The following is a 27,181-nucleotide window of genomic DNA, read 5'->3' on the forward strand; positions in this document are numbered from 1 at the left end:
TGATAGGTTGGCATTGATCTGGAAGCGTCACGTCTAATTTTATCATGGCAGCACAGTTTCAATGCTTTACATAACATTACTAACATGTCGTAATTCTCCTTTCCACATTATGTCTGTGACTATGTGACTACCTCCTGTGTATTATAATAGAGGTGACTGCAGCCATATGTTAGGGAGTCCAGGACAAGTCAGAGGGGTCCGCTATGTTGGTCTGATATTAAAGACACAGGGCACAAGAGTCTGCTCCATCTCTGTAGCAGGATGCCAGAGTATTCTCCATCTATGCTGTACCCAGTTCAGGACATGCTGGAATGGTACTGTAATAGTGTATATGGGTCTATTACAGTCACAGGGCAAGCGTCTGCTAACTAAAACCCCCAAATCTGATATAACTGCCACAGGACACCAGATCCTGCTCCACCTGCATCATAATCACAGAGCACCACATGCTGCGCCACCTGTTATTATTAAAAATAATATACAAGTAATATAAATACTTGATGTAATTACCTGATTACTGGATCGTCCCTGCTGCCTCCTCCGCAACCCCCAACTTGCTATAAGGACAGAAAAATATTGCTAGGCCTCGAAACTCCGAGTGTGGAACGCAGAGTGCGGAAGTGTTGTGGAACGCATATACCGGAAGTATTGTGGAACGCAGATACCGGAAGTATTCTGCAACGCAGAGACCGGAATTCGCACAAACGCACATTCCGGCAATGCAGGAGCACATTACCCGGAAGTTCGGCGTGTGTAACCTGCTGTTGTGTCCGGGTGAGAGCAGGTGACGACTGACGGCGGAAGTGTGTCCCCACAGACAGGGGTGAGGCGGGGAGGAGCGGGTGACATAGCTACACAGTAATGTGACGCCCGGCCGGGAGCTGCTGCTGCTGTGCAGACGGCGCTTCCAGGGCCCGGCCTGACACGTGTGCTGTGGCTGAGGGGGGACATCATAGCTGTATATCCCAATACAGTGACTGGGGCCCCATCCCACCCTCTGCCACAGGCTTGTTGCCAGCAGTGTGTGGCCCCTAAGGCACAGTATTATTCCTCTTGTATAGCAGTTATTATGTAGATGGGCATCAGCACTGGGCTCTGATAGAGAACCAGCAGCTGTTATCTGGGGAGATGGGATGTAGGTGTAGCATACAGCTGGGTATAAATATAAAAAGTGAACAACTTATTGCGATCTTCTTAGTGTCAACCTTTTGTTGACCATTTGAACATGGTGACATGTTTCATTTGTCACCTTTTTCAATGACGACCCATAACCGTGAGCACATGCATTTCAATATATGTTTTAGTCTTGCAATGTGGTCATCCCAACATGCTGCTGTAGGACTTGGCGGCTGCAGACCTGCCCGCGTATATGTGTGGGCAGCCACATACGAGCCTTTGTGCAGGCTTCTGGCCAAGCGTGTCCCGCTGAACCGCAAAGTGTGGCCTCAGCCTTCTGCTGTAGGATGGAATGAGTCAGGGTTTAAATTCTTACTGGGATCCGTTGGGATTTTGAATTTCTGGATCCTGTGGGTCGAGATTCTGATTCCAACCCCACTGTGTCACTTATTACACAGTGACACAACATTTATGCGGTATAAATAGGACATCGTAAAATAACACGTATCAATATCCCCATGTGCAGGAATTGTAAAAAAACATTGTGATGGATCGTCAATATACTTGTATTAGGTAAGGGGAATAGCAATTTTTGTAAACAATAGTGTCAAGTTCGTTTCAGTGCAATAAGATGCGTGGAACACTAAATATAGACGGCTGTGTATTCATTAGTTTGGTTCTTCTACTTTGTGGTGTATCGGTAGCAGTGGTAGATGGTAGATCACCCGGGAAGCTTTGGCAGAGAGGTGGGAACGTTGTTGTGTAATCACACAGAGTTCTGCTGACATGAGGGTTCTTCAGCAGAGAGGTTCTAGTAATGGAGGAGACATTGCAGGTGATAAGGTGCTGATCTGGGAGGGAGAAAAGTCTGTTCTAGAGATCAGAAATAAGTCCTAGTCTACAGAAACAGGCAGTGACCACCACAATGTCTATATGAGTCAGTCCATAGGGACTGTCCAGGAGCAGAGGTTACAGAGAGTAGTTTGGGTACTCTTTACTTAGAAGGGCGCCCATCTCGGGCATTGAATGCACTAAAAAATCAGGTGCGATGCGACAGACGAGATGCCCGAGATTTCCCATAGGGAACAATGTTAAATGTCTCAATTGACCCGATTTTCCTGTTCAATGCCTCAATTGACCCAATTTTTCCATAGGAAACAATGTTAAATGGGCCACAGAGGCCAAATAGGCACCCTGAAGTGAATAATGGCCACCCGAATTGTTAACGCCACCCCACGATCAACGTCAACCCGAAGCGTGGCGAGCGGCGGCGGTACGCGTCCTATGACCTTTTCATACCCCCACTATCCACGTCGGCGTGGAGTTGAGAATAGAAAGTGTGGCGAGCGCAGCGAGCCACCGAGCCCGAAGCGTGGCGAGCGCACGCGGATACCTTCACAGGTATCCGCATCCCCTCGCGGGCTTCACAGCTGTCCGCGTACCCTCGCGGGGCTCGATGCGCTCGCCACGCTTCGGGCTCGGTGGCTCGCTGCGCTCGCCACACTTTCTATTCTCAACTCCACGCCGACGTGGATAGTGGGGGTATGAAAAGGTCGTAGGACGCGTACCGCCGCCCCTCGCGGGCTCGCTGCGCTCGCCACGCATCGGGTTGACGTTGATCGTGGGGTGGCGTTAACAATTCGGGTGGCCATTATACACTTCAGGGTGCCTATTTGGCCTCTGTGGCCCATTTAACATTGTTTCCTATGGAAAAATCGGGTCAATTGAGGCATTGAACAGGAAAATTGGGTCAATTGAGACATTTAACATTGTTCCCTATGGGAAATCTCGGGCATCTCGTCGGTTGATCGCACCCGATTTTTTAATGCCCGAGATGCCCGAGATTTTTTACTAATGATGCCCACGATCAAAATCGTGGGCGCCCTTCTAAGTAAAGAGTACCGTAGTTTGCAGACACAAGGAGAATATCGGGATCTTGAAATCGCACATTGTGAAGAACTATTCCAACCCCATCTCCTTGTCTGCTTCCAAACCTGGAGGTGGAGATGAGGCAGTGTCTGATTTGTGTGCGCCATGTTTCTGCTATTGCCAGAGGGGTGAGGTTGTTTAAGAGAACGAAAACCTAGATGGAGGCTGGTTTGTTACATGGTCTACATTCCATTCTGCACAATTAAAGGGTTTGTAAAGTTCTAGGAGAAGGGTGATGTGATTTTATGCTTGCTGGATTCCTGTAGTATTCTGAAATATATTTTCATCTAATGTGAGGGAGTGGAGCCTGGACTCAGAGTTAAATCCCCAACTAATAGAAGCCGAAGGTGAGAGAGAGAGATTTACATCTAAAAAAATAAAGTGATTGAAGAGGTTTCTGATTTTATATATTTTTTTTTAATAACGGAGAAGATCTGTCTGATATGTGGGAAGATACAGAAGGAGACCAGCAGTTTAAGGAGGAAGAAATCCCTACAGATATCAGCACAGGTGAGTAATAATCACTTATTACAGAGAGTCACATATTCTCCTTGTTCTGTCACTACAGCAGCATCTTATCCCGCACCCTCCTTTGTCACTACAGCGGCCTCTTATCCCGCACCCTCCTCTGTCGCTACAGCGGCCTCTTATCCCGCACCCTCCTCTGTCGCTACAGCGGCCTCTTATCCCGCACCCTCCTCTGTCGCTACAGCGGCCTCTTATCCCGCACCCTCCTCTGTCGCTACAGCGGCCTCTTATCCCGCACCCTCCTCTGTCGCTACAGCGGCCTCTTATCCCGCACCCTCCTCTGTCGCTACAGCGGCCTCTTATCCCGCACCCTCCTCTGTCGCTACAGCGGCCTCTTATCCCGCACCCTCCTCTGTCGCTACAGCGGCCTCTTATCCCGCACCTTCCTCTGTCACTACAGCGGCCTCTTATCCCGCACCCTCCTCTGTCACTACAGGGGCCTCTTATCCCGCACCCTCCTCTGTCACAGATGGGCCCAGTAACAGGAATACCCCAGAGAGATGTCCCCGTCCTCTGTATTCCCAGGATAATCACATATATACAATGTCCTCAGTCACTGTGTGTCTCCTATAGATGGGCCCAGTAACAGAGATACCCCAGAGAGATGTCCCCGTCCTCTGTATTCCCAGGATAATCACATATATACAATGTCCTCAGTCACTGCGTGTCTCCTACAGATGGGCCCAGTAACAGAGATACCCCAGAGAGATGTCCCCGTCCTCTGTATTCCCAGGATAATCACATATATACAATGTACTCAGTCACTGTGTCTCCTACAGATGGACCCAGTAACAGGAATACCCCAGAGAGATGTCCCCGTCCTCTGTATTCCCAGCACTGTACAGAGGAGTCTCACAGGACCCCACAGGAGGATCAGGTAGGTGGGATATACCATAGTGAGTATTCACTACATGATCTGTAGAGAAGCTGTGTGTGTCACATACACTAATATTTTAATGTTCTTATTTAGGGTGGAGGCCTGACTAATATTAAGTTAGAAGATATAGTAAGAGAAGAGACAGATGCGACTGATATTAAGGTAGAAGATACAGAAGAAGAAGAGATGGATGTGACTGTTATTAAGGTAGAAGAGACGGATGTGAGGGGTGACCAGGAGTGTAAAGAGAAGGAAATCCCTACAGATAGCAACACAGGTGAGTAATAATCACTTATTACAGAGAGTCACATATTCTCCTTGTTCTGTCACTACAGCAGCCTCTTATCCAGCACCCTCCTCTGTCACTACAGCAGCCTCTTATCCTGCATCCTCCTCTGTCACTACAGCGGCCTCTTATCCCGCACCCTCCTCTGTCACTACAGCGGCCTCTTATCCCGCACCCTCCTCTGTCACTACAGCGGCCTCTTATCCCGCACCCTCCTCTGTCACTACAGCCGCCTCTTATCCCGCACCCTCCTCTGTCACTACAGCCGCCTCTTATCCCGCACCCTCCTCTGTCACTACAGCCGCCTCTTATCCCGCACCCTCCTCTGTCACTACAGCCGCCTCTTATCCCGCACCCTCCTCTGTCACTACAGCCGCCTCTTATCCCGCACCCTCCTCTGTCACTACAGCCGCCTCTTATCCCGCACCCTCCTCTGTCACTACAGCGGCCTCTTATCCCGCACCCTCCTCTGTCACTACAGCGGCCTCTTATCCCGCACCTTCCTCTGTCACTACAGCGGCCTCTTATCCCGCACCTTCCTCTGTCACTACAGCGGCCTCTTATCCCGCACCCTCCTCTGTCACTACAGCGGCCTCTTATCCCGCACCCTCCTCTGTCACTACAGCGGCCTCTTATCCCGCACCCTCCTCTGTCACTACAGCGGCCTCTTATCCCGCACCCTCCTCTGTCACTACAGCGGCCTCTTATCCCGCACCCTCCTCTGTCACTACAGCGGCCTCTTATCCCGCACCCTCCTCTGTCACTACAGCGGCCTCTTATCCCGCACCCTCCTCTGTCACTACAGCGGCCTCTTATCCCGCACCCTCCTCTGTCACTACAGCGGCCTCTTATCCCGCACCCTCCTCTGTCACTACAGCGGCCTCTTATCCCGCACCCTCCTCTGTCACTACAGCGGCCTCTTATCCCGCACCCTCCTCTGTCACTACAGCGGCCTCTTATCCCGCACCCTCCTCTGTCTTTACAGACTAATGAGGGAAATGTATCTTATGGAGCCCATACACGGTCCGTTGTGTATGGCTCCGTTCTGTACTATGCGATGCGCGCTCCCGCGCATCACATAGTACAATACAAAAAGTATGTGCTGCACATACTTTTTGTACTAGGTACACATCGTAACGGATCGCAGTGCATGCACTAGGGATGCGATCCGATGTGTACTATTGAAGTCCCAAACGGATCCGTTAAACGGACCGTGTATGGGCTGCTTTAGTGTGGTCCAAGGTACGGGTAAGTGGGTATGAAGGAATTGTGGGCAGACAGAAACTGGTCATGGGGTATAGTAGATATTATGACACCCAGTCTTACAGTTCTCTTATGGTGTGTACACACGGTGAGATTTGGCATTCGATTTTGACTATATAGTGAAAATCCTATTGTGATCGCATGTACATCGCGTGGTGATCGAACATATTTTTAACCCAATGCGTGTTCCTGTTCAGCACATATCGAAAAGCGAAATAGACAGGGCAGCCAAGACTATATAGTGTATATCAGATGTAGATTGTTTGAATCGCTTGTTTTTATGGCTTGCAATTCATATGCGATGCGATCTACGTCACCCAGCCTCTCCTATCCCGCCCATTCTTCTTAGTCAGTCCGTAGGCAGCAAGTGTTCTGTGCTGGTAGAGTCCAGCATAGAAAGTTGGTAAGTCCACTTGCGCTACCACTGAAACCACCAATGAAAGGGGAGGAGCTTTTTAAAACCAATTACTTATTTTATGCCACTGTTTACCACCAATGTTTAAACGGGAAGGATTTTGTGCAGGGGTGATTTTTTTTTTTTTTTACTGGAAAGGCTTGTTTCCAGCGAAACGTACGTCAGGTCAATCATCACGTGACCTTCTGGTCACTGGTTTGGAGCACAGCCGACTTGTGTGCCGCATGGTGGGACCTGTCTGAGCTGCACGGAACTGTACATGGGGCAGGGAAAGTAGCGGGACCTGTGGAGCCCCACAATCTCCAGCATCCATCCGGATACCTACCGGACATATTCACGCTACATCCAAACACCTCAGGAGGGGAACGTTATCGTTAATATGGGACTTTACCTTTAATTCATCCTAAATTATCTTTGGCTATTTACCACAATACATAAAAGTACTTGGCTTTTGCAGAAGAGCCTTTAATAATGCACGTCTAGTTTTGTAATTGAGCCAATCGAGGGTTAAGTCCCGTACAATCGGGAGACAGCAGAGGAACAGTTGCCATGTATACGAGATACTCTAGCACCACAAATTTTACCTATATGAAACTTTGTATCCACTGAGAGAGTTTTGAGCTACACTGTACTCACAAGAACGGCATTTGTAGCAGGCAAATGAAGTGAAGTGCCACAATGCAGGAAACACCGGGCATTCAGCATTACATTTATCGTCATTGCGGGCGGAGGGCGGAGTCTGATGGACTTGCAGGGCTGCGAATTTCGCAGCCTTGAGATGCAATCATAATAAGGCCTATGGTCCCAATATACTATCAGCGGAAACAGCCCAACACATATTTAACTTGTGACCGATGATTTAAGCCTCCGTCATATAGTGGTCATTCTAGCACCCTGCTCTTTGCAGTTCCTCCTCCCTGCCTGGGGTGTCGCTGTCTGCTGTGGTACTTCAAGAACAGTCTGGTTTGTATCGCAATATTGAGATACAAACCAGACTGTTGTAGAAACACCACAGCAGACAGCGACACCCCAGGCAGGTAGGAGGAACTACAAGGACTTGAAATGAAGACTAGTCCTATAATCACCCACATAATTGAGTGATATTTGGCGGCAGAAATGAAGGTATTTCATGCCATATGACACTGATGAGAAATTAACATTTTTTGGAAAACTCCATCTACTCTTATTACCCCCAACAATGGTCCGGCTGACCCACCATTTATCTAATTGATTCTAATTACAGAATTCAAAAACTAATATTTTTCGCTATGGACCATTTCCAGCTATTTGGAGCAGTAAAGGATTTTTTGTGTTTTACACGTGATATAATAGCAATATTTTTTTAGCATTGTTAAATCAATACACAGTTTCTGGGTATGTGTTCTCCTTGTATACAACCTACTCTAGGGAGCACCACTGGTGGTCATCAAATAGTATACTGTGGTGGTAAATGAACCCAAAATACAGAAAGACACATTACCAAATGGAATTTCAGTTCTGGTCAGTAAACCCGAGGACTGATGTAGTACATGACAATTATATCTCTAAACCTGTGCGGGAACTCCAACCCCCTCCTCGTCTAGACTAGAAAAGACTGTGTCACATGCAAAATATATCGGGGTTGTCTACTTTCTGGCCTCCCTCTCCGGGAGAGGGCAGCCAGTTCCTCCAGGCAGGGACACGGGATGTGGGCGGAGCTACAATGGAACGTCATGTCAGGTTTTGGGGGCGTGCCTATCACAATTGCGCCCTTGTGGCCACGCTCCCCGCCATGTAATGCTGCTTGTTCATGCATTGCATGGGGGGCAGGGATAGAGTGACCCTATGTGCGTCATTTGGTCCCACGGACCCCCACTGACCCCTGTGGTGGGAGAAGACCAGCATTCCAGGAGGCTAGCACCCCATAACCGGGGGAGGGGGGGGGATTTCCGGGACCCTCCCGGCCAATCAGAGAGGTTAGGCAACCCTGAAATATATCAAAATGATAATGTGTCGACATGGGGCATGTGTCATCGTTTGTTTGTTTTTTACAATCCTGGCCTGCGTTCCATGCTGGTTTGTCATGTGATTTGCTGCTAGCACATGCAGCCATGTGACAAACAAGTGTGAAATACAGGCCGGGGATTTTTTTTTTTTTAAATGATGTCACATGCAAAATATGTCACTGCGATAAAGTTTACAATAATAGGTAGACGAACACCTCAAAGCTCGACATGCATTCCGTAGACCACTGTATGTTGACAGGAGCATAGGTTAGCAGCTTGAAATGTTGACATTGATTAGATGTAAGGGGTCACCAGGTCGACGTTGGTAAGGTAGTGAAATTGTCGACATGTGTTTTTTTTTATTTATTTATTTATTTTAAGAGCCGATATGTGACAACAGGGGGTATGTTATTTCCGGTCAGCCACTATGGTGTCAACATTCAGGTCAAAAAACCCATGTTGACCTGTCGACCTAACGCATGTGTCGACCTATAACCCTGTCGACCTATATACAAGTAAATGGGTTGGATTTCTGTTGTGCAATTTAAAGTGCAGCTGACCTCATCTACCAGGAGTTATCAACCTGGTCAAACAAGAGCATATACAAAGAAAAACATCGGAGGACGGCGCTCTACTGTGGGTGGTATTTACAAATAATTCGGGTGTATTTTACCAGGTGTTGATCTCGGGCTGCTTCTTTCCCAAAGTTAATTCATTCGGCCACATGCACATACCCCCATATATAAAGGTTTCTTTTAGGAAATCCCTTTGTATCAATCTGGTCAGGAATACTTACATGTAAGAGAATGGTGGTACTCACATCAAGGTTTCTTTACATAAGAATTTCTCAATCCAGCTCCATTGAATAAAAAAAAAAAAAAAGGTTTTCTTTTATTGTAAAAATGACATAAAAACCGGTGCCAGATTTTATACACAGCCAAAAAAAAACAAAGCGGCCAGATGGAAACCTGGGGAGCTCACTCACGGTTTGCCGGCGTATAGGGCGACTCGGTAACAAACAATCATCAGAAATAGTGGCACCGCACCAACGCGTTTCGACCTTGAGAAAGTCTGCATCAGCAGCGAAAGTACAGAATGTCAAAATTGCAAATATATCGCACATGAGTTAGCAAAAGTCGCAACAGCAAAAATTGAATGGTACAAATTGCATGCCAATTGCATTGGGATCGAATCGCAAAGGAATCTCACCATGTGTACACACCATTACACTGCCCGGCTCCCAATACTTCAGTGTCTCCCAATGCACTAATATTAGGGTTACCTCGTCTACATAAATCCCATTATTTGCTGCATGATATTTAGTACTGTAGGAAAGTATTTATAACGGAATAACTTGTACTCACTAATTGTATGAAATGGGTGAGGGGAAAGGGGAAGAGCGATATCTCTATATCTGTATGTTATTTCCAGCAGATGGACACAGAAGCAGGAATACCTCGGAGGGACGTCTTATTCTGTCTCCAGATTATAAAACAGAAGATAATATCACACAGGATTCTCCAGAAGACACCTCCATTACCCTAAATATGCAGCCAGTGCTTCGCAGTGCAGATAAATCACCTGATACCTATAATCCTGAGGACTGTTCTCCTGGTAACTCAGATACTGCTACACATCGAGCAGCTCATACAGGTGCTGACACATTTACCTGTTCTGAATGTGATACATGTTTTATAAATCAGTCAGTTTCTGTTAGACCTCAGAGAACTCACTCAGTTAAGCAACCATTTCCATGTTCTGAGTGTGGGAAATGTTTTATCAAGAAATCATCTCTTATTGCACATCAGAGAACTCACACAGGTGAGAAGCCGTTTCCATGTACAGAATGTGGGAAATGTTTTACCCAGAAAGCAGATCTTGTTATACATGTGAGAACTCACACAGGTGAGAACCCATTTTCATGTTCTGAGTGTGGGAAATCTTTTACCCAGAAATCAGGTCTTGCTGCACATCAGAGAACTCACACAGGCGAGAAACCATTTCCATGTTCTGAGTGTGAGAAATCTTTTACTAAGAAATCATTTCTTGTTTCACATGAGAGAAGTCACACAGGTGAGAGGCCATTTCCATGTCCTGAGTGTGGGAAATGTTTTACCCAGAAATCTGCTCTTGCCTCACATAAGAGAACTCACACAGGTGGGAACCCATTTCCATGTTCTGAGTGTGGGAAATGTTTTACCCAGAAAACAGGTCTTGCTTCACATAAGCGAACTCACACAGGTGAGAAACCATTTCCATGTTCTGAGTGTGGGAAATGTTTTACTAAGAAATCATTTCTTGTTTCACATGAGAGAACTCACACAGGTGAGAAGCCATTTCCATGTTCTGAGTGTGGGAAATGTTTTACCCAGAAATCAGATCTTGCTTCACATAAGAGAACTCACACAGGTGAGAAACCATTTTCATGTTCTGATTGCGGGAAATCTTTTGCCCAGAGATCAAATTTTGTTATACATCAGAGAACTCACACAGGGGAGAAGCCATTTCCATGCTCTGAGTGTGGGAAATGTTTTACCCAGAAATCAGATCTTGTTGTACATGTGAGAACTCACACAGGTGAAAAAACATTTTCATGTTCTGAGTGTGGGAAATCTTTTACCCTGAAATCAAATTTTGTTACACATGAGAGAACTCACACAGGCGAGAAGCCGTTTCCATGTTCTGAGTGTGGGAAAAGGTTTACATCAAAACAGAACCTTGTTAGACATCAGAGCACTCACAAAGATGTGAAACCATAGTAATTTGCATGTTCTGAGTGTGTTAACGGTTTATTACACGAATGAGCTGCTTGTACAAGAAAATAAATGTTAATGAGCTGATAAGTGTGAATCTTTGTTGCCACTACTTAAAAATTAGTGTTAACATTGGTAATGATAAAAAGGCATAATTCAGAGTCCCACATAAAGCAGTCACAATTGCCGCCACTTTCTATGTTTGGGAATAAATGTAATTTTCACCATTATACAGACTTTTCCTTGTGATAAAACCGGTCATCATTATCTCCATGCATTTACACCAACACTATCCTTGTGCAAGAGATCTGCATCTGCACATCTCTGAATAGCGTGTGTGAACATGGGATAACGGGGAACGGGACAATATACCTATGCACTAATACCCACCAAACAAGATGATTTTCAAAAAATGAGAGATAATGATAGTACAATATCCACAATGTCTAAAACCATGTGCCTCAGCACAAGTAAGCGGTGTGGAGGTGCTCCCCTGAGAGTAAGATACCGTTGAAGAAGAGAAAAGAGAAAGTACTCTCTTTGTTTGGGGGCACACTTGATTAAAACTTAACATTTAATTCATTGTCATAAAATAGTTGTTGTTTTTTTATTATTTTTTTATTAGGTTTGGACCTTAACTTGAAACATACGTGACACACAAATCCGCAAATATAACAATGGCGGGTAGCGGGTGGATGCGCCAGCAGTCTCAAATCTGTCACAAGGATCAGTGTATCTCGGTGTGGACGCCACACACCGTGACCTCTGATGTGTGCCCAGTGGAGACTGGCGCAAGTGCTGTACTGCGGCTCAGGCTGAATTACAGTTTCACCAATATTTACACATTGGTATGTGGGGAGGGGAATGAGTGAGTCATAACAGATGCTGACAGGGTCAGCGTACGCTTCGCTTAGAAAGCTTCATCAGGACCGACTGAGACCAGACTTTTTTTTTATTTTTTTATTAGATTTGGACATAACTTGAAACATACGTGACACACAAAACATATACACACAAAATTCCTTGTATAGGAAAACCCCCGTCTGTGATTTGCAGTATTCTTGAAACTGCTTATCTGATGGTAAGAATGGTAATAAAGAATTAATTAGAGGACACCTCTCTGTTGTGGGTGATAAGCGAATTTACTTGACTTATTCTCAATGTCTAATGTGGAAAAATTCTTTGTATGTACCTAGTTGTACAACATTGACAAAAGACAGGGTGCCCCTGATATAAAAAAAAAGAAAATAGGGGAAAGTTTCAGCCAACGCACAATATAAGTATTATAGTTATTGAAGCGCCACCTGGTGGTCACCAATTTACTGCTCTATTTAAGAAAAATGAGAAAAATTGTTCAGGAATGGGGACGGGTAGTGAAGAAATAGACAGTAGAGCCCCCGCAACCTACGATATGTAGGAATGACAACTCCAGCCTTCAAACAAAGATTATCAGAGCATATTGGCAATATCCGCAACGCTAAGACGGACCTCTCCAAGTCCAGAAAACTTACATCTGTAGCTCGCCATTTCCTCTCTTCGCATCAAGGCAAACCAGAAGACCTTAAGGCCTTCGGGCTGGAGCAAGTTAAACTGGGCATTAGGGGAGGAGATATCACGAAAGAACTACTCCAAAGAGAAACGAAATGGATCTTCTATCTCAACACAGTCAGTCCTAATGGTCTGAATGAATATAACAATTATACCTCCTTTTTGGGCTGAAATAATCCCAATAAAAATTGGACCTTCCTTGTCCTAACACTATAGAATACATCTTTTAATAAAATACCAAATAAAACCTTACACAAATTATCCCCCTTCATTTAAAAAAAAAAAAAAAAAATCTCCCTCTTATAAGTATCACTGTCTGGCCCAAATATGCCCACACAGCTATGTGGGCGATGCCAATCCTATGTATAGATTAAGATTAGGCCATTCCAAAAGGATGTGTATATAACAATTTATACAGTTTCTTTTTCTTCCCCTCCAAACCCCCCCCCCCATCCCCCCCTTTTTTTACCCTCTCTTCTTCCTCCCCCCTCCACCTTTCCTCTCCCCACCCCATATCCCCTTTCCCCACCTTCATTCTCTTTCACAATTTTTTTTTCTCACCATCATTAAATTCAGCACATTTTTTAGTGTCACTAACCTACATGTCCACCACTAAAAATTAACACATTCATTTTATTACACATCCTATCAAAACTAACACAATTCCCTATCACTTAGAGATAGTCCATCACCCCACAGATATGTCAGTATAGTCTGACACTATCTCACCACGAATTTAACTAGCAATGTATCAAGCTTGTCAAAATATATAGCAAAAATCACTGTACACTAAACCCCTCCCCTCTTTCTGTATATCCCTGTCAAAAGACAATTATAGCTCTTACTATAATATATCCCCAACAGGCATCATTTTCCCGTTCACTCACCATTCAGACAACCCAACATAAGTAAAATTGCGCTGCCCCGCGATCATAACTAACACAGGGGTAGCCAGCGTAAATTCACAATCCCGCTGCCAGGTCTCCATGACTACTAGCGCGCAAGCGCAGTACTAGATGTACACCTCCATAATTACCACGGTGAGGGGCACACAGGCGCACCTGCATTGATGCCGCCTGCGATGGCGATCAGCTGGACACACTCGCTATGAGAGCATCGTTGCCTGGTCACTATGACAACGGGCGAGCATGCGCAGTCAGGTCTATGCCATCTACATAGAGCGGCACCTCCATCCTGAGTACTTGCAGGGGGTCACATGATCACGCACGTGACTGGACACGTGATGGGGCATGTGACAAGACATCAGCCAATCATTACCTCCTAAAAACAGGTTGCCAGGGATACTGTATACATATACAATCCTCTTTAAATGCCCATCTTCTCTATTGGATTACAAGATACACACCTCCGCTTAGGGATTGGTCAACCCACACAATATCACAGGCAACAGGCCAGACAGCTTCTTAGGACACTGAGGAAGCGGGATTACCGCGAAACGGCCGTTTGTCCACTCATTTATCCACAAGCCAGACAGGATATACCAGTCCCACCTGGCCTTGAGACCCCTGAGGGACCTTACCTTACATTAGCACCAGTTATTCCACTGGGAAGTGGTAAGATCCCCTCTTAGGGGAACCAATATATCCCTGCTTAAAATAACTGCATTATTTATTATCTGTAATTAGAGATCTAAGTGTTCTATGCAATAATAGAAAATTAAAAGATAGGAACCATAGTGGACTTATAAAAAGGTCCATTCATTGATATAGATACCATTCCTACTGGTCACTATAAAATCATAGGACTGTCCTATCTAACTAACTCTAATTTCTGGGACACTGAAGACAAGACACATCGCTCATCACCCACCAATGCCAAGAGCACATGGGAGAAAGCAGCATGTTGAGTAGTCTATACGTGTAACTAATAAAATCTCAGCTCTATCGTCACTTTCTGGGCACACATTCACGATTGAAGTGACAATTCCCTGCAAGGGCAATAGCCAACCAGGGGTGTCCCTTCCCTAATGTGAACAGAAGTAACCCATTTTTTCATATCCACATATGCAACTGTCGCACGGATAAAACCCGCTCAATTGTGGGGATTGGTTTAGCCAATCCACTAACGACAATCAGCAGCAGTTGCCGTGCAACAATCACACTGCAGGGATATACTGACACACCTTTATCTACTCAGGCTCTACTTTCTATTTCTTCACTACCTGTCCCCATTCCTGAACAATTTTTCTCCTTTTTCTTAAATAGAGCAGTAAATTGGTGACCACCAGGTGGCGCTTCAATAACTATAATACTTATATTGTGGGTTGGCTGAAACTTTCCCCTATTTTCTTTTTTTGATATCAGGGACACCCTGTCTTTTGTCAATGTTGTACAACTAGGTACATACAAAGATTTTTTCCACATTAGACATTGAGAATAAGTCACCTAAGTCGCTAATCACCCACAACAGAGAGGTGTCCTCTAATTAATTATTTATTACCATTCTTACTTCGCTACATTTTTTAACAATATAACTAATAAAGGTTACATTTTAAATGAATCATTCTTCAGGTGCATCACCCAGCGACACACCTTTCTCTTTTTTGTAAACTGGGGATACTATTGTGTGGCCACACTTTCTTGTGTTACCACACCCCTTTTTTGACATGCACTGTTCCTTTATAAAGTATGGGCGGTAGGTAGGGATGCCAATCCCGGGGCATTTTTTCAATCCCAGGAATCGGGATTGAAAAATGCTCAATCCAGGGATTGGCATCCCTAAAAGAAAATTGCCGCTGTACCCCCACATAACTTACTTTTTGGGAGCTGTGGAGGGGGGCAGGCAGCAGTGGTGCGGGGGCAGGCATCGGGAATGACGCGGGAGGCGTGTCGGGTATGACGCGTGAGGCTGGTATAGGCCCGCCAGCGAGCGTGTTCCGGGTGCTGGTGATGCCACGCTGCGTCCTGCGCATTGTGACCTATGACCGAATCACACTGCGCAGGCCACACACCGGGTCGGGAACAGCCGGGCAGCATCTGAGCGGCTGCTCAGATGTTGCCCGGCATTAGACTTGGCATGCGCAGTCTAATCCCGAATCCCGGGATTGGATACTCCAATCCTGGGATTGAAATCCCGGACATTTTGGGGCCAAATCCCGGGATTGGCCACCCTAGCGTTAGGTAACACATTTGTAGTTGTAGGGGAGCACTGGACACCCTAGCACTGGCTCTGCCTAATGGCGGGGGGAGTTGGCAGGGAAAATTAGTTCCACTACCTCTCTAGGACCACTTTAAGCCCCGATAATGACCCAAGGTTGTGTTAACCCTAAAGCTGTGTACACAAGGGGGTGATATTAGCACATATCACTGGCAATATGGTCACCGAGGGACCATATTGCCAGTGATTTCATGTGCTGTGGGAGATAAATCGCCGGGAGCGCGCTGCCAGCCCTTCATGGTCGCTGGTCTCAGGAGCATGCTCCTCCGATTATGGCTCAAAATTCTGGTCGCTGGTGCACAATGCACTGTCTACCAGCGACCAGCGATTTCTAGTCAAAATGAGGTAGAGACAGAATAGCTTGCAATTTTCAGCCAAAATCGCTGGTCGCTGATGTAAACGGTACACTGAGCAATATATTGCGGAGAGCTATTGCCAGTACACTGATCGATATATTGTTGAGCGATTTTAAGCCAGAATCGCTCACACGGCCCAGCAGCTGTTTCAACTGCACACAACAGTCTTCCCTTAGGTGCTGTGAAAGACTGCTGTGTGCTGTTCAAACGGCTGTTGGGCCGTGTGTGTACATTTCTCTCACGCCTTAATAAAATTACATTGGATCTTTATACCTGGAGTGCCGGTTCTACCACTATTCTGTCTACAGGAGGGTGAGTGGGAATATTTAATTTTTATGAACAGTGCACCACAAATACAAGCATTTGCTACAGGAGGAAACTGTGTGCCGTCTTCGATGACCTCATAGATCTACAGATTAAACCACAAGCAGCCACGTCTGTTTTGTCACCACGTTTAGCTTAGCTATTTCCCATGTACCGGAATTGTGCGTTTATTATTATTCTTTGTCTAGTGACTGGTGGATTACTGGATGTGTAACTGTGACTATTCCTCAGTCCAATTGAAATACGTCTGATGGCAGCAGCAGAGTTACCTCGATGTTAGACAGACTGACATTTATTTTTATAGAAATAAAAAAAGAAAATAAATGTCAAAAATATCAGCTCCTGTAAGTGGCAGAACTACATCCGTCACATCAGCAGTCCCCTATAACTGGTTCCCATATACTGGGACCAATGTTCTTTTATGCCTGCTGACTATGGTAATGTACCACATCTAACATACAGACAATCTAAGCTGTAATTATTCCTCACACCGAGGAGAATATATCTATTGGCTGTGGCAAAATGAACAGATGATTATAATAAGGTGTCTCATTGGCTGGTCACTGACTGCGGTCTCATTGGCTGGTCACTGACTGCCGTCTCATTGGCTGGTCACTGACTGCCGTCTCATTGGCTGGTGTCTTACTTGTTGGTCACCTATAGACTGCAGATAAAATCCTATATAAATAATTTTTTTATATAGCGGTTTCTTCACTGGGTTGTTTTGATCGTATATGATTCACTATTAAAAACTTCAGTATATATTTAATTCCCCTTTATATTGCGCCAGATAATTAGACGGTATTAATAATTCTAATTGTTAATTCTACCAGAAATACACCGTCCGTGCAGTTCATATATTACACTAGGAGCTGTTTAAAAAAATATCCAATATGTATTCGGAATGGCCATCGGTTTGGTTGCCATCGATGGTGATAGTACAAGTGGCAAGATGACCATCAATGGATTCACCTATCGATGTTCATCCCTTTTCTTTGACTAACTTGCCCCAAGGCCAATCGGTACCTGGGGGCGTGGCTTCATGGATGTTTGGGGTGGAGCTATTCTCTGTGTCCTGGCATCTTGGGGTAAAATAATCTATTTGGCTATGCTGTGCCTTCTATGTAGGGAAACCATCTGTTTCTCCCCAAATGATGGACAAAAATATTCTACATCGACCATAAACCATTGATAATTATTAATAATCGATGGTCCATGACCAGACCCCAAGGTGTTTCCCTATAGGTGCACACAGCAGCCAATCACCGGTGAGAATCTCCCGTCGGGGGAGATGCCCGCCGGGCCCTATTCAATGCTGTCTTCCTCGACAGCATTGAGCAGGGTATCTCAGCAGAACGAGCCCGACATCACAAGCTGCCGAGAACGGCCGGGAAGTGACGAGCTGCCGGCTGCAGCTCGCCTCTTCCCGGCCGCAACTCGCGGCCACACCCCCTTCTCATCTCGCTGCAGGCGGGACATTGAATCCCGCCTGCATGTTCTCGGTCGAGCTGACCGAGAACGGGACAGGGTCACAGTGCCGTGACCTACAGATTGAATAACCCCCTAATAGTTAGTTATATAAAACTAATCTAATCCGTAGTCCGCTGGAGTTGTGTGCTTATGTACACCGTATACCCCTGCCCTCTTTGTCACATGTGGCTCGGGATTGTCTGAATGCAGCTTTAACACCAGATGAGGCTTCTATTAAGGTGTTTCATGGTGTAAATCTTCAGGGCCGAATAGAATTCCATTAGAATTGTATAAAATAAACAAAGGTTTTTTTTTTTTTTTTAATAAACATTTTATTAAACATTCTCCATTTTCAATAAAGAACATACAGAAGTGGTTGCAAGAAATGCAATAATAATCAGCGTATGTATTTGCGTAAAGAAATAAGGAATTGTGTTATTGAGAAGACTTATTATATCAAGTTATGAATTTGGGGTTCGGGATTTTTCTCAGGCGCTCACAGGGTTGCAGCTGGTGATGTATCAACTGGGTCTAACCTTTAAGGCCCAAACATGGGAGTGAAGAAAAAGGGGGGGGGGGGGTGATACACCACAGTATAGCGCTACCTTTATAAGGACACCACCGTGATGGAATAAAATATTGATACTTCCCTTCCTTTGAGTCTGAGTGTATTTTCTTTGTGTTTCCTGATCGGTTGACTCTGTCAGTAGACTCCAAATGTGTTTTCCAAATGTGTATGTGGAAATAAAGAAAGAAAACACTGGTTGTGTATCTGTCGTTGTCTTTTTCTTTTTGTATTATGTTTGCGAGGTTTTGGAATCACTGCATACCTCACTTACATATTATCATGCATTGTGAATCATATAAAGGTATCTTTCAAAACCAGTGGGTAGCGTACCAGTACTCACGATGTGATGGCGGTGTAGACTCGTATCAAGGTATCTTTTCCAGATTCTTGTACAAAACAATGTATTTATTGATAAAAATACAATACAGGATAAAAGATAAAAAAAAGGGGTGCTGGAGCGTGGCAGGTTCCTGAGGTGGCTGACAATGTGAACGGCAAAGCTTGGTCCGGACAAGACAATACTGGTCTGTATGTCAGACACTCTACAGTTCCTACCTCCGGTCCACACCAATAGAATGGGTAAAAAAAGTGGTTTTTATGGATATAAATAAGTGTAAATATACATATGCAGATATATAATTAAAATTAAAAGATGTGATTATATTTAAAAGATGTAAATTTATTTACAAGTGAATGGTGAATATTAAACCAGTTTTTTCTGAAGAATTAAGATGCTAGTAGGGGATAATCTAAAAGAAGGTATAATAAGGGCTAAAAGGAGACTAAAAGAGGACAGGCTTAAAAGGGGGACATCCATTCTACAGGAACCATTTGAGTTCGAAATCCTGGTTCAAGCCTTTCAGATTTAGGGTTTTCAGTGTATGGATTAGCTTCATCTCCGCTTTAGCCAAATTTGTCTCCACATTTCGGTCTTTCCATGTGGAGACTATTTTTTTAATTCCTATGAATCGTTTAAGATGTTTCGTAGAGCATGAATGAATGCTTTAGAAATGGTTCGAGAGGTGATGGGTTTGTAGACCTCGTCTGATATTTCTTAGATGTTCAGCTATGCGGGTTTTAAGGGGTCTAGGGGTTAAGCTAGAAAACGATTCATAGGAATTAAAAAAAATAGAGGACGAGAGGGGTTAAGGTGACATGAGGGGGAGGAGGTGAGGTAATAGGGGACGAGAGGGGTTAAGGTGACATGAGGGGGAGGAGGTGAGGTAATAGGGGACGAAAGGGGTTAATGTGACATGAGGGGGAGGAGGTGAGGTAATAGGGGACGAGAGGGGTTAAGGTGACATGAGGGGGAGGAGGTGAGGTAATAGGGGACGAAAGGGGTTAATGTGACATGAGGGGGAGGAGGTGAGGTAATAGGGGACGAGAGGGGTTAAGGTGACATGGGGGGGAGGAGGTGAGGTAATAGGGGACGAGAGGGGTTAAGGTGACATGAGGGGGAGGAGGTGAGGTAATAGGGGACGAGAGGGGTTAATGTGACATGAGGGGGAGGAGGTGAGGTAATAGGGGACGAGAGGGGTTAAGGTGACATGAGGGGGAGGAGGTGAGGTAATAGGGGACGAGAGGGGTTAAGGTGACATGAGGGGGAGGAGGTGAGGTAATAGGGGACGAGAGGGGTTAAGGTGACATGAGGGGGAGGAGGTGAGGTAATAGGGGACGAGAGGGGTTAAGGTGACATGAGGGAGAGGAGGTGAGTTAATAGGGGACGAGAGGGGTTAAGGTGACATGAGGGGGAGGAGGTGAGGTAATAGGGGACGAGAGGGGTTAAGGTGACATGAGGGAGAGGAGGTGAGTTAATAGGGGACGAGAGGGGTTAAGGTGACATTAGGGGGAGGAGGTGAGGTGATGGGGGATGAGAGGGGTTAAGGTGACATGAGGGGGAGGAGGTGAGGTAATAGGGGACGAGAGGGGTTAAGGTGACATGAGGGGGAGGAGGTGAGGTAATAGGGGACGAGAGGGGTTAAGGTGACATGAGGGGGAGGAGGAGAGGTGATGGGGACCGCGAGGGGTTAAGGTGACATGAGGGGGAGGAGGTGATGGGGGATGAGAGGAGATAAGATGACATGAGGGGGAGGAGGTGAGGTAATAGGGGACGAGAGGGGTTAAGGTGACATGAGGGAGAGGAGGTGATGGGGACGAGAGGGATTAAGGTGACATGAGGGAGAGGAGGTGAGTTAATAGGGGACGAGAGGGGTTAAGGTGACATGAGGGAGAGGAGGTGAGTTAATAGGGGACGAGAGGGGTTAAGGTGACATTAGGGGGAAGAGGTGAGGTGATGGGGGATGAGAGGGGTTAAGGTGACATGAGGGGGAGGAGGTGAGGTAATAGGGGACGAGAGGGGTTAAGGTGACATGAGGGAGAGGAGGTGAGGTAATAGGGGACGAGAGGGGTTAAGGTGACATGAGGGGGAGGAGGTGAGGTAATAGGGGACGAAAGGGGTTAATGTGACATGAGGGGGAGGAGGTGAGGTGATGGGGACCGTGAGGGGTTAAGGTGACATGAGGGGGAGGAGGTGAGGTAATAGGGGACGAAAGGGGTTAATGTGACATGAGGGGGAGGAGGTGAGGTAATAGGGGACGAGAGGGGTTAAGGTGACATGAGGGGGAGGAGGTGAGGTAATAGGGGACGAGAGGGGTTAAGGTGACATGAGGGGGAGGAGGTGAGGTAATAGGGGACGAAAGGGGTTAATGTGACATGAGGGGGAGGAGGTGAGGTAATAGGGGACAAGAGGGGTTAAGGTGACATGAGGGGGAGGAGGTGAGGTAATAGGGGACGAGAGGGGTTAAGGTGACATGAGGGGGAGGAGGTGAGGTAATAGGGGACGAAAGGGGTTAATGTGACATGAGGGGGAGGAGGTGAGGTAATAGGGGACGAAAGGGGTTAAGGTGACATGAGGGGGAGGAGGTGAGGTAATAGGGGACGAGAGGGGTTAAGGTGACATGAGGGGGAGGAGGTGAGGTAATAGGGGACGAGAGGGGTTAAGGTGACATGAGGGGGAGGAGGTGATGTAATAGGGGACGAGAGGGGTTAAGGTGACATGAGGGGGAGGAGGTGAGGTAATAGGGGACGAGAGGGGTTAAGGTGACATGAGGGGGAGGAGGTGAGGTAATAGGGGACGAAAGGGGTTAATGTGACATGAGGGGGAGGAGGTGAGGTAATAGGGGACGAGAGGGGTTAAGGTGACATGAGGGGGAGGAGGTGAGGTAATAGGGGACGAGAGGGGTTAAGGTGACATGAGGGGGAGGAGGTGAGGTGATGGGGACCGTGAGGGGTTAAGGTGACATGAGGGGGAGGAGGTGAGGTAATAGGGGACGAAAGGGGTTAATGTGACATGAGGGGGAGGAGGTGAGGTAATAGGGGACGAGAGGGGTTAAGGTGACATGGGGGGGAGGAGGTGAGGTAATAGGGGACGAGAGGGGTTAAGGTGACATGAGGGGGAGGAGGTGAGGTAATAGGGGACGAGAGGGGTTAATGTGACATGAGGGGGAGGAGGTGAGGTAATAGGGGACGAGAGGGGTTAAGGTGACATGAGGGGGAGGAGGTGAGGTAATAGGGGACGAGAGGGGTTAAGGTGACATGAGGGGGAGGAGGTGAGGTAATAGGGGACGAGAGGGGTTAAGGTGACATGAGGGAGAGGAGGTGAGTTAATAGGGGACGAGAGGGGTTAAGGTGACATGAGGGGGAGGAGGTGAGGTAATAGGGGACGAGAGGGGTTGAGGTGACATGAGGGAGAGGAGGTGAGTTAATAGGGGACGAGAGGGGTTAAGGTGACATTAGGGGGAGGAGGTGAGGTGATGGGGGATGAGAGGGGTTAAGGTGACATGAGGGGGAGGAGGTGAGGTAATAGGGGACGAGAGGGGTTAAGGTGACATGAGGGGGAGGAGGTGAGGTAATAGGGGACGAGAGGGGTTAAGGTGACATGAGGGGGAGGAGGAGAGGTGATGGGGACCGCGAGGGGTTAAGGTGACATGAGGGGGAGGAGGTGATGGGGGATGAGAGGAGATAAGGTGACATGAGGGGGAGGAGGTGAGGTAATAGGGGACGAGAGGGGTTAAGGTGACATGAGGGAGAGGAGGTGATGGGGACGAGAGGGATTAAGGTGACATGAGGGAGAGGAGGTGAGTTAATAGGGGACGAGAGGGGTTAAGGTGACATGAGGGAGAGGAGGTGAGTTAATAGGGGACGAGAGGGGTTAAGGTGACATTAGGGGGAAGAGGTGAGGTGATGGGGGATGAGAGGGGTTAAGGTGACATGAGGGGGAGGAGGTGAGGTAATAGGGGACGAGAGGGGTTAAGGTGACATGAGGGAGAGGAGGTGAGGTAATAGGGGACGAGAGGGGTTAAGGTGACATGAGGGGGAGGAGGTGAGGTGATGGGGACCGTGAGGGGTTAAGGTGACATGAGGGGGAGGAGGTGAGGTAATAGGGGACGAGAGGGGTTAAGGTGACATGAGGGGGAGGAGGTGAGGTAATAGGGGACGAGAGGGGTTAAGGTGACATGAGGGGGAGGAGGTGAGGTAATAGGGGACGAAAGGGGTTAATGTGACATGAGGGGGAGGAGGTGAGGTAATAGGGGACGAAAGGGGTTAAGGTGACATGAGGGGGAGGAGGTGAGGTAATAGGGGACGAGAGGGGTTAAGGTGACATGAGGGGGAGGAGGTGAGGTAATAGGGGACGAGAGGGGTTAAGGTGACATGAGGGGGAGGAGGTGAGGTGATGGGGACCGTGAGGGGTTAAGGTGACATGAGGGGGAGGAGGTGAGGTAATAGGGGACGAGAGGGGTTAAGGTGACATGAGGGAGAGGAGGTGAGGTAATAGGGGACGAGAGGGGTTAAGGTGACATGAGGGGGAGGAGGTGAGGTAATAGGGGACGAAAGGGGTTAATGTGACATGAGGGGGAGGAGGTGAGGTAATAGGGGACGAGAGGGGTTAAGGTGACATGAGGGGGAGGAGGTGAGGTAATAGGGGACGAGAGGGGTTAAGGTGACATGAGGGGGAGGAGGTGAGGTAATAGGGGACGAGAGGGGTTAAGGTGACATGAGGGGGAGGAGGTGAGGTAATAGGGGACGAAAGGGGTTAAGGTGACATGAGGGGGAGGTGAGGTAATAGGGGACGAGAGGGGTTAAGGTGACATGAGGGGGAGGAGGTGAGGTAATAGGGGACGAAAGGGGTTAATGTGACATTAGGGGGAGGAGGTTAGGTGATGAGAGGGGTTAAGGTGACATGAGGGGGAGGAGGTGAGGTAATAGGGGACGAGAGGGGTTAAGGTGACATGAGGGGGAGGAGGAGAGGTGATGGGGACCGCGAGGGGTTAAGGTGACATGAGGGGGAGGAGGTGATGGGGGATGAGAGGAGATAAGGTGACATGAGGGGGAGGAGGTGAGGTAATAGGGGACGAGAGGGGTTAAGGTGACATGAGGGAGAGGAGGTGAGGTAATAGGGGACGAGAGGGGTTAAGGTGACATGAGGGGGAGGAGGTGAGGTGATGAGGACGAGAGGGGTTAAGGTGACATGAGGGAGAGGAGGTGAGTTAATAGGGGTCGAGAGGGGTTAAGGTGACATGAGGGAGAGGAGGTGAGTTAATAGGGGACGAGAGGGGTTAAGGTGACATTAGGGGGAAGAGGTGAGGTGATGGGGGATGAGAGGGGTTAAGGTGACATGAGGGGGAGGAGGTGAGGTAATAGGGGACGAGAGGGGTTAAGGAGACATGAGGGGGAGGTGAGGTGATGGGGACGAGAGGGGTTAAGGTGACATGAGGGGGAGGAGGTGAGGTGATGGGGACGAGAGGGGTTAAGGTGACATTAGGGGGAGGAGGAGGTGAGGTGATGGGGGCCACAAGGGATTAAGGTGACATTAGGGAGAGGAGGTGAGGTGATAGGGGATGAGAGGGGTTAAGGTGACATGAGGGGGAGGAGGTGAGGTAATAGGGGACGAGAGGGGTTAAGGTGACATGAGGGGGAGGAGGTGAGGTAATAGGGGACGAGAGGGGTTAAGGTGACACGAGGGGGAGGAGGTGAGGTAATAGGGGACGAGAGGGGTTAAGGAGACATTAGGGGGAGGAGGTGATGGGGGCCACAAGGGATTAAGGTGACATGAGGGGGAGGAGGTGAGGTAATAGGAGACGAGAGGGGTTAAGGTGACATGAGGGAGAGGAGGTGAGGTAATAGGGGACGAGAGGGGTTAAGGAGACATTAGGGGGAGGAGGTGAGGTGATGGGGGCCACAAGGGGTTAAGGTGACATGAGGGGGAGGAGGTGAGGTAATAGGGGACGAGAGGGGTTAAGGTGACATGAGGGGGAGGAGGTGAGGTGATAGGGGACGAGAGGGGTTACGGTGACATGAGGGGGAGGAGGTGATGGGGACGAGAGGGGTTAAGGTGACATGAGGGGGAGGAGGTGAGGTAATAGGGGACGAGAGGGGTTAAGGTGACATGAGGGAGAGGAGGTGAGGTAATAGGGGACGAGAGGGGTTAAGGAGACATTAGGGGGAGGAGGTGAGGTGATGGGGGCCACAAGGGGTTAAGGTGACATGAGGGGGAGCAGGTGAGGTAATAGGGGACGAGAGGGGTTAAGGTGACATGAGGGGGAGGAGGTGAGGTGATGGGGGACGAGAGGGGTTAAGGTGACACGAGGGGGAGGAGGTGAGGTGATAGGGGACGAGAGGGGTTAAGGTGACATGAGGGGGAGGAGGTGAGGTGATAGGGGACGAGAGGGGTTAAGGTGACATGAGGGGGAGGAGGTGATGGGGACGAGAGGGGTTAAGGTGACATGAGGGGGAGGAGGTGATGGGGACGAGAGGGGTTAAGGAGACATTAGGGGGAGGAGGTGAGGTGATGGGGGCCACAAGGGGTTACGGTGACATGATGGGGAGGAGGTGAGGTAATAGGGGATGAGAGGGGTTAAGGTGACATGAGGGGGAGGAGGTGAGGTGATAGGGGACGAGAGGGGTTAAGGTGACATGAGGGGGAGGAGGTGATGGGGACGAGAGGGGTTAAGGTGACATGAGGGGGAGGAGGTGAGGTAATAGGGGACGAGAGGGGTTAAGGTGACATGAGGGAGAGGAGGTGAGGTAATAGGGGACGAGAGGGGTTAAGGTGACATGAGGGGGAGGAGGTGAGGTAATAGGGGACGAGAGGGGTTAAGGTGACATGAGGGGGAGGAGGTGATGGGGACGAGAGGGGTTAAGGTGACATGAGGGGGAGGAGGTGATGGGGACGAGAGGGGTTAAGGAGACATTAGGGGGAGGAGGTGAGGTGATGGGGGCCACAAGGGGTTACGGTGACATGATGGGGAGGAGGTGAGGTAATAGGGGATGAGAGGGGTTAAGGTGACATGAGGGGGAGGAGGTGAGGTGATAGGGGACGAGAGGGGTTAAGGTGACATGAGGGGGAGGAGGTGAGGTAATAGGGGACGAGAGGGGTTAAGGTGACATGAGGGGGAGGAGGTGAGGTAATAGGGGACGAGAGGGGTTAAGGTGACATGAGGGGGAGGAGGTGAGGTGATAGGGGACGAGAGGGGTTAAGGTGACATGAGGGGGAGGAGGTGAGGTAATAGGGGACGAGAGGGGTTAAGGTGACATAAGGGGGAGGAGGTGAGGTGATGGGGGCCACAAGGGATTAAGGTGACATGAGGGAGAGGAGGTGAGGTAATAGGGGACGAGAGGGGTTAAGGTGACATGAGGGAGAGGAGGTGAGGTAATAGGGGACGAGAGGGGTTAAGGAGACATTAGGGGGAGGAGGTGAGGTGATGGGGACGAGAGGGGTTAAGGAGACATTAGGGGGAGGAGGTGAGGTGATGGGGGCCACAAGGGGTTAAGGTGACATGAGGGGGAGGAGGTGAGGTAATAGGGGACGAGAGGGGTTAAGGAGACATTAGGGGGAGGAGGTGAGGTAATAGGGGACGAGAGGGGTTAAGGAGACATTAGGGGGAGGAGGTGAGGTGATGAGGACGAGAGGGGTTAAGGTGACATGAGGGGAAGGAGGTGATGGGGGCCACAAGGGATTAAGGTGACATGAGGGGGAGGAGGTGAGGTGATGGGGACAGCGAGGGGTTAAGGTGACATGAGGGGGAGGAGGTGAGGTGATAGGGGACGAGAGGGGGTAAGGTGACATGAGGGGGAGGAGGTGAGGTGATAGGGGACGAGAGGGGTTAAGGTGACATGAGGGGGAGGAGGTGATGGGGACGAGAGGGGTTAAGGTGACATGAGGGGGAGGAGGTGAGGTGATGGGGACGAGAGGGGTTAAGGAGACATTAGGGGGAGGAGGTGAGGTGATGGGGGACGAGAGGGGTTAGGGTGACATGAGGGGGAGGAGGTGAGGTAATAGGGGACGAGAGGGGTTAAGGTGACATGAGGGGGAGGAGGTGAGGTAATAGGGGACGAGAGGGGTTAAGGAGACATTAGGGGGAGGAGGTGATGGGGGCCACAAGGGATTAAGGTGACATGAGGGGGAGGAGGTGAGGTGATGGGGACGAGAGGGGTTAAGGTGACATGAGGGGGAGGAGGTGAGGTGATAGGGGACGAGAGGGGTTAAGGTGACATGAGGGGGAGGAGGTGAGGTGATGGGGACGAGAG

At 48.3% G+C, this 27,181-nt stretch overlaps 4 protein-coding genes across 14 annotated transcripts in view; 3 read left to right on the top strand and 1 right to left on the bottom strand.

Moving 5' to 3' along the window:
- Positions 1–27,181, top strand: part of LOC146010000 (uncharacterized) — a 475,993-nt gene that overhangs the window by 141,747 nt on the left and 307,065 nt on the right. The gene's annotated exons all lie outside the window — the stretch shown is intronic.
- Positions 1–27,181, bottom strand: part of LOC146010056 (uncharacterized) — a 260,220-nt gene that overhangs the window by 12,997 nt on the left and 220,042 nt on the right. Inside the window, exon 1 of one of the 2 annotated variants that reach the window (XM_083150912.1) lies at positions 511–1,240. The exons of the other annotated variant lie outside the window; for it this stretch is intronic. The gene's annotated coding sequence lies outside the window, so the exon portion shown is untranslated. Of the gene's footprint in view, positions 1–510; positions 1,241–27,181 lie in introns of those variants that run through there. 2 annotated transcript variants of the gene reach the window in all.
- LOC146010076 (uncharacterized) lies at positions 670–11,537 on the top strand. 9 transcript variants are annotated; one of them, XM_083150965.1, is made up of 6 exons: positions 670–803; positions 3,343–3,392; positions 3,478–3,555; positions 4,353–4,450; positions 4,544–4,727; positions 9,831–11,537. In XM_083150965.1, the coding sequence occupies exons 3-6, from the start codon at positions 3,489–3,491 to the stop codon at positions 11,156–11,158; spliced, it is 1,677 nt and encodes a 558-aa protein (XP_083007091.1). In that variant the 5' UTR covers positions 670–803; positions 3,343–3,392; positions 3,478–3,488; the 3' UTR covers positions 11,159–11,537. The 9 variants fall into 9 exon arrangements, with proteins under 9 accessions (XP_083007091.1, XP_083007094.1, XP_083007095.1 ...); XM_083150966.1 differs by having other exon boundaries at positions 698–823; XM_083150967.1 differs by having other exon boundaries at positions 757–774.
- LOC146010017 (uncharacterized) overlaps positions 730–27,181 on the top strand; it is an 83,188-nt gene continuing 56,736 nt past the window's right edge. For both annotated transcript variants that reach the window (XM_083150794.1, XM_083150797.1), the window contains exon 1: positions 730–774. The gene's annotated coding sequence lies outside the window, so the exon portion shown is untranslated. The remainder of the gene's footprint in view (positions 775–27,181) is intronic.

The sequence above is a fragment of the Crinia signifera genome, chromosome 6 (assembly GCF_055691185.1).
Source record: "Crinia signifera chromosome 6, ASM5569118v1, whole genome shotgun sequence".
NCBI classification, from domain to species: domain Eukaryota; kingdom Metazoa; phylum Chordata; class Amphibia; order Anura; family Myobatrachidae; genus Crinia; species Crinia signifera.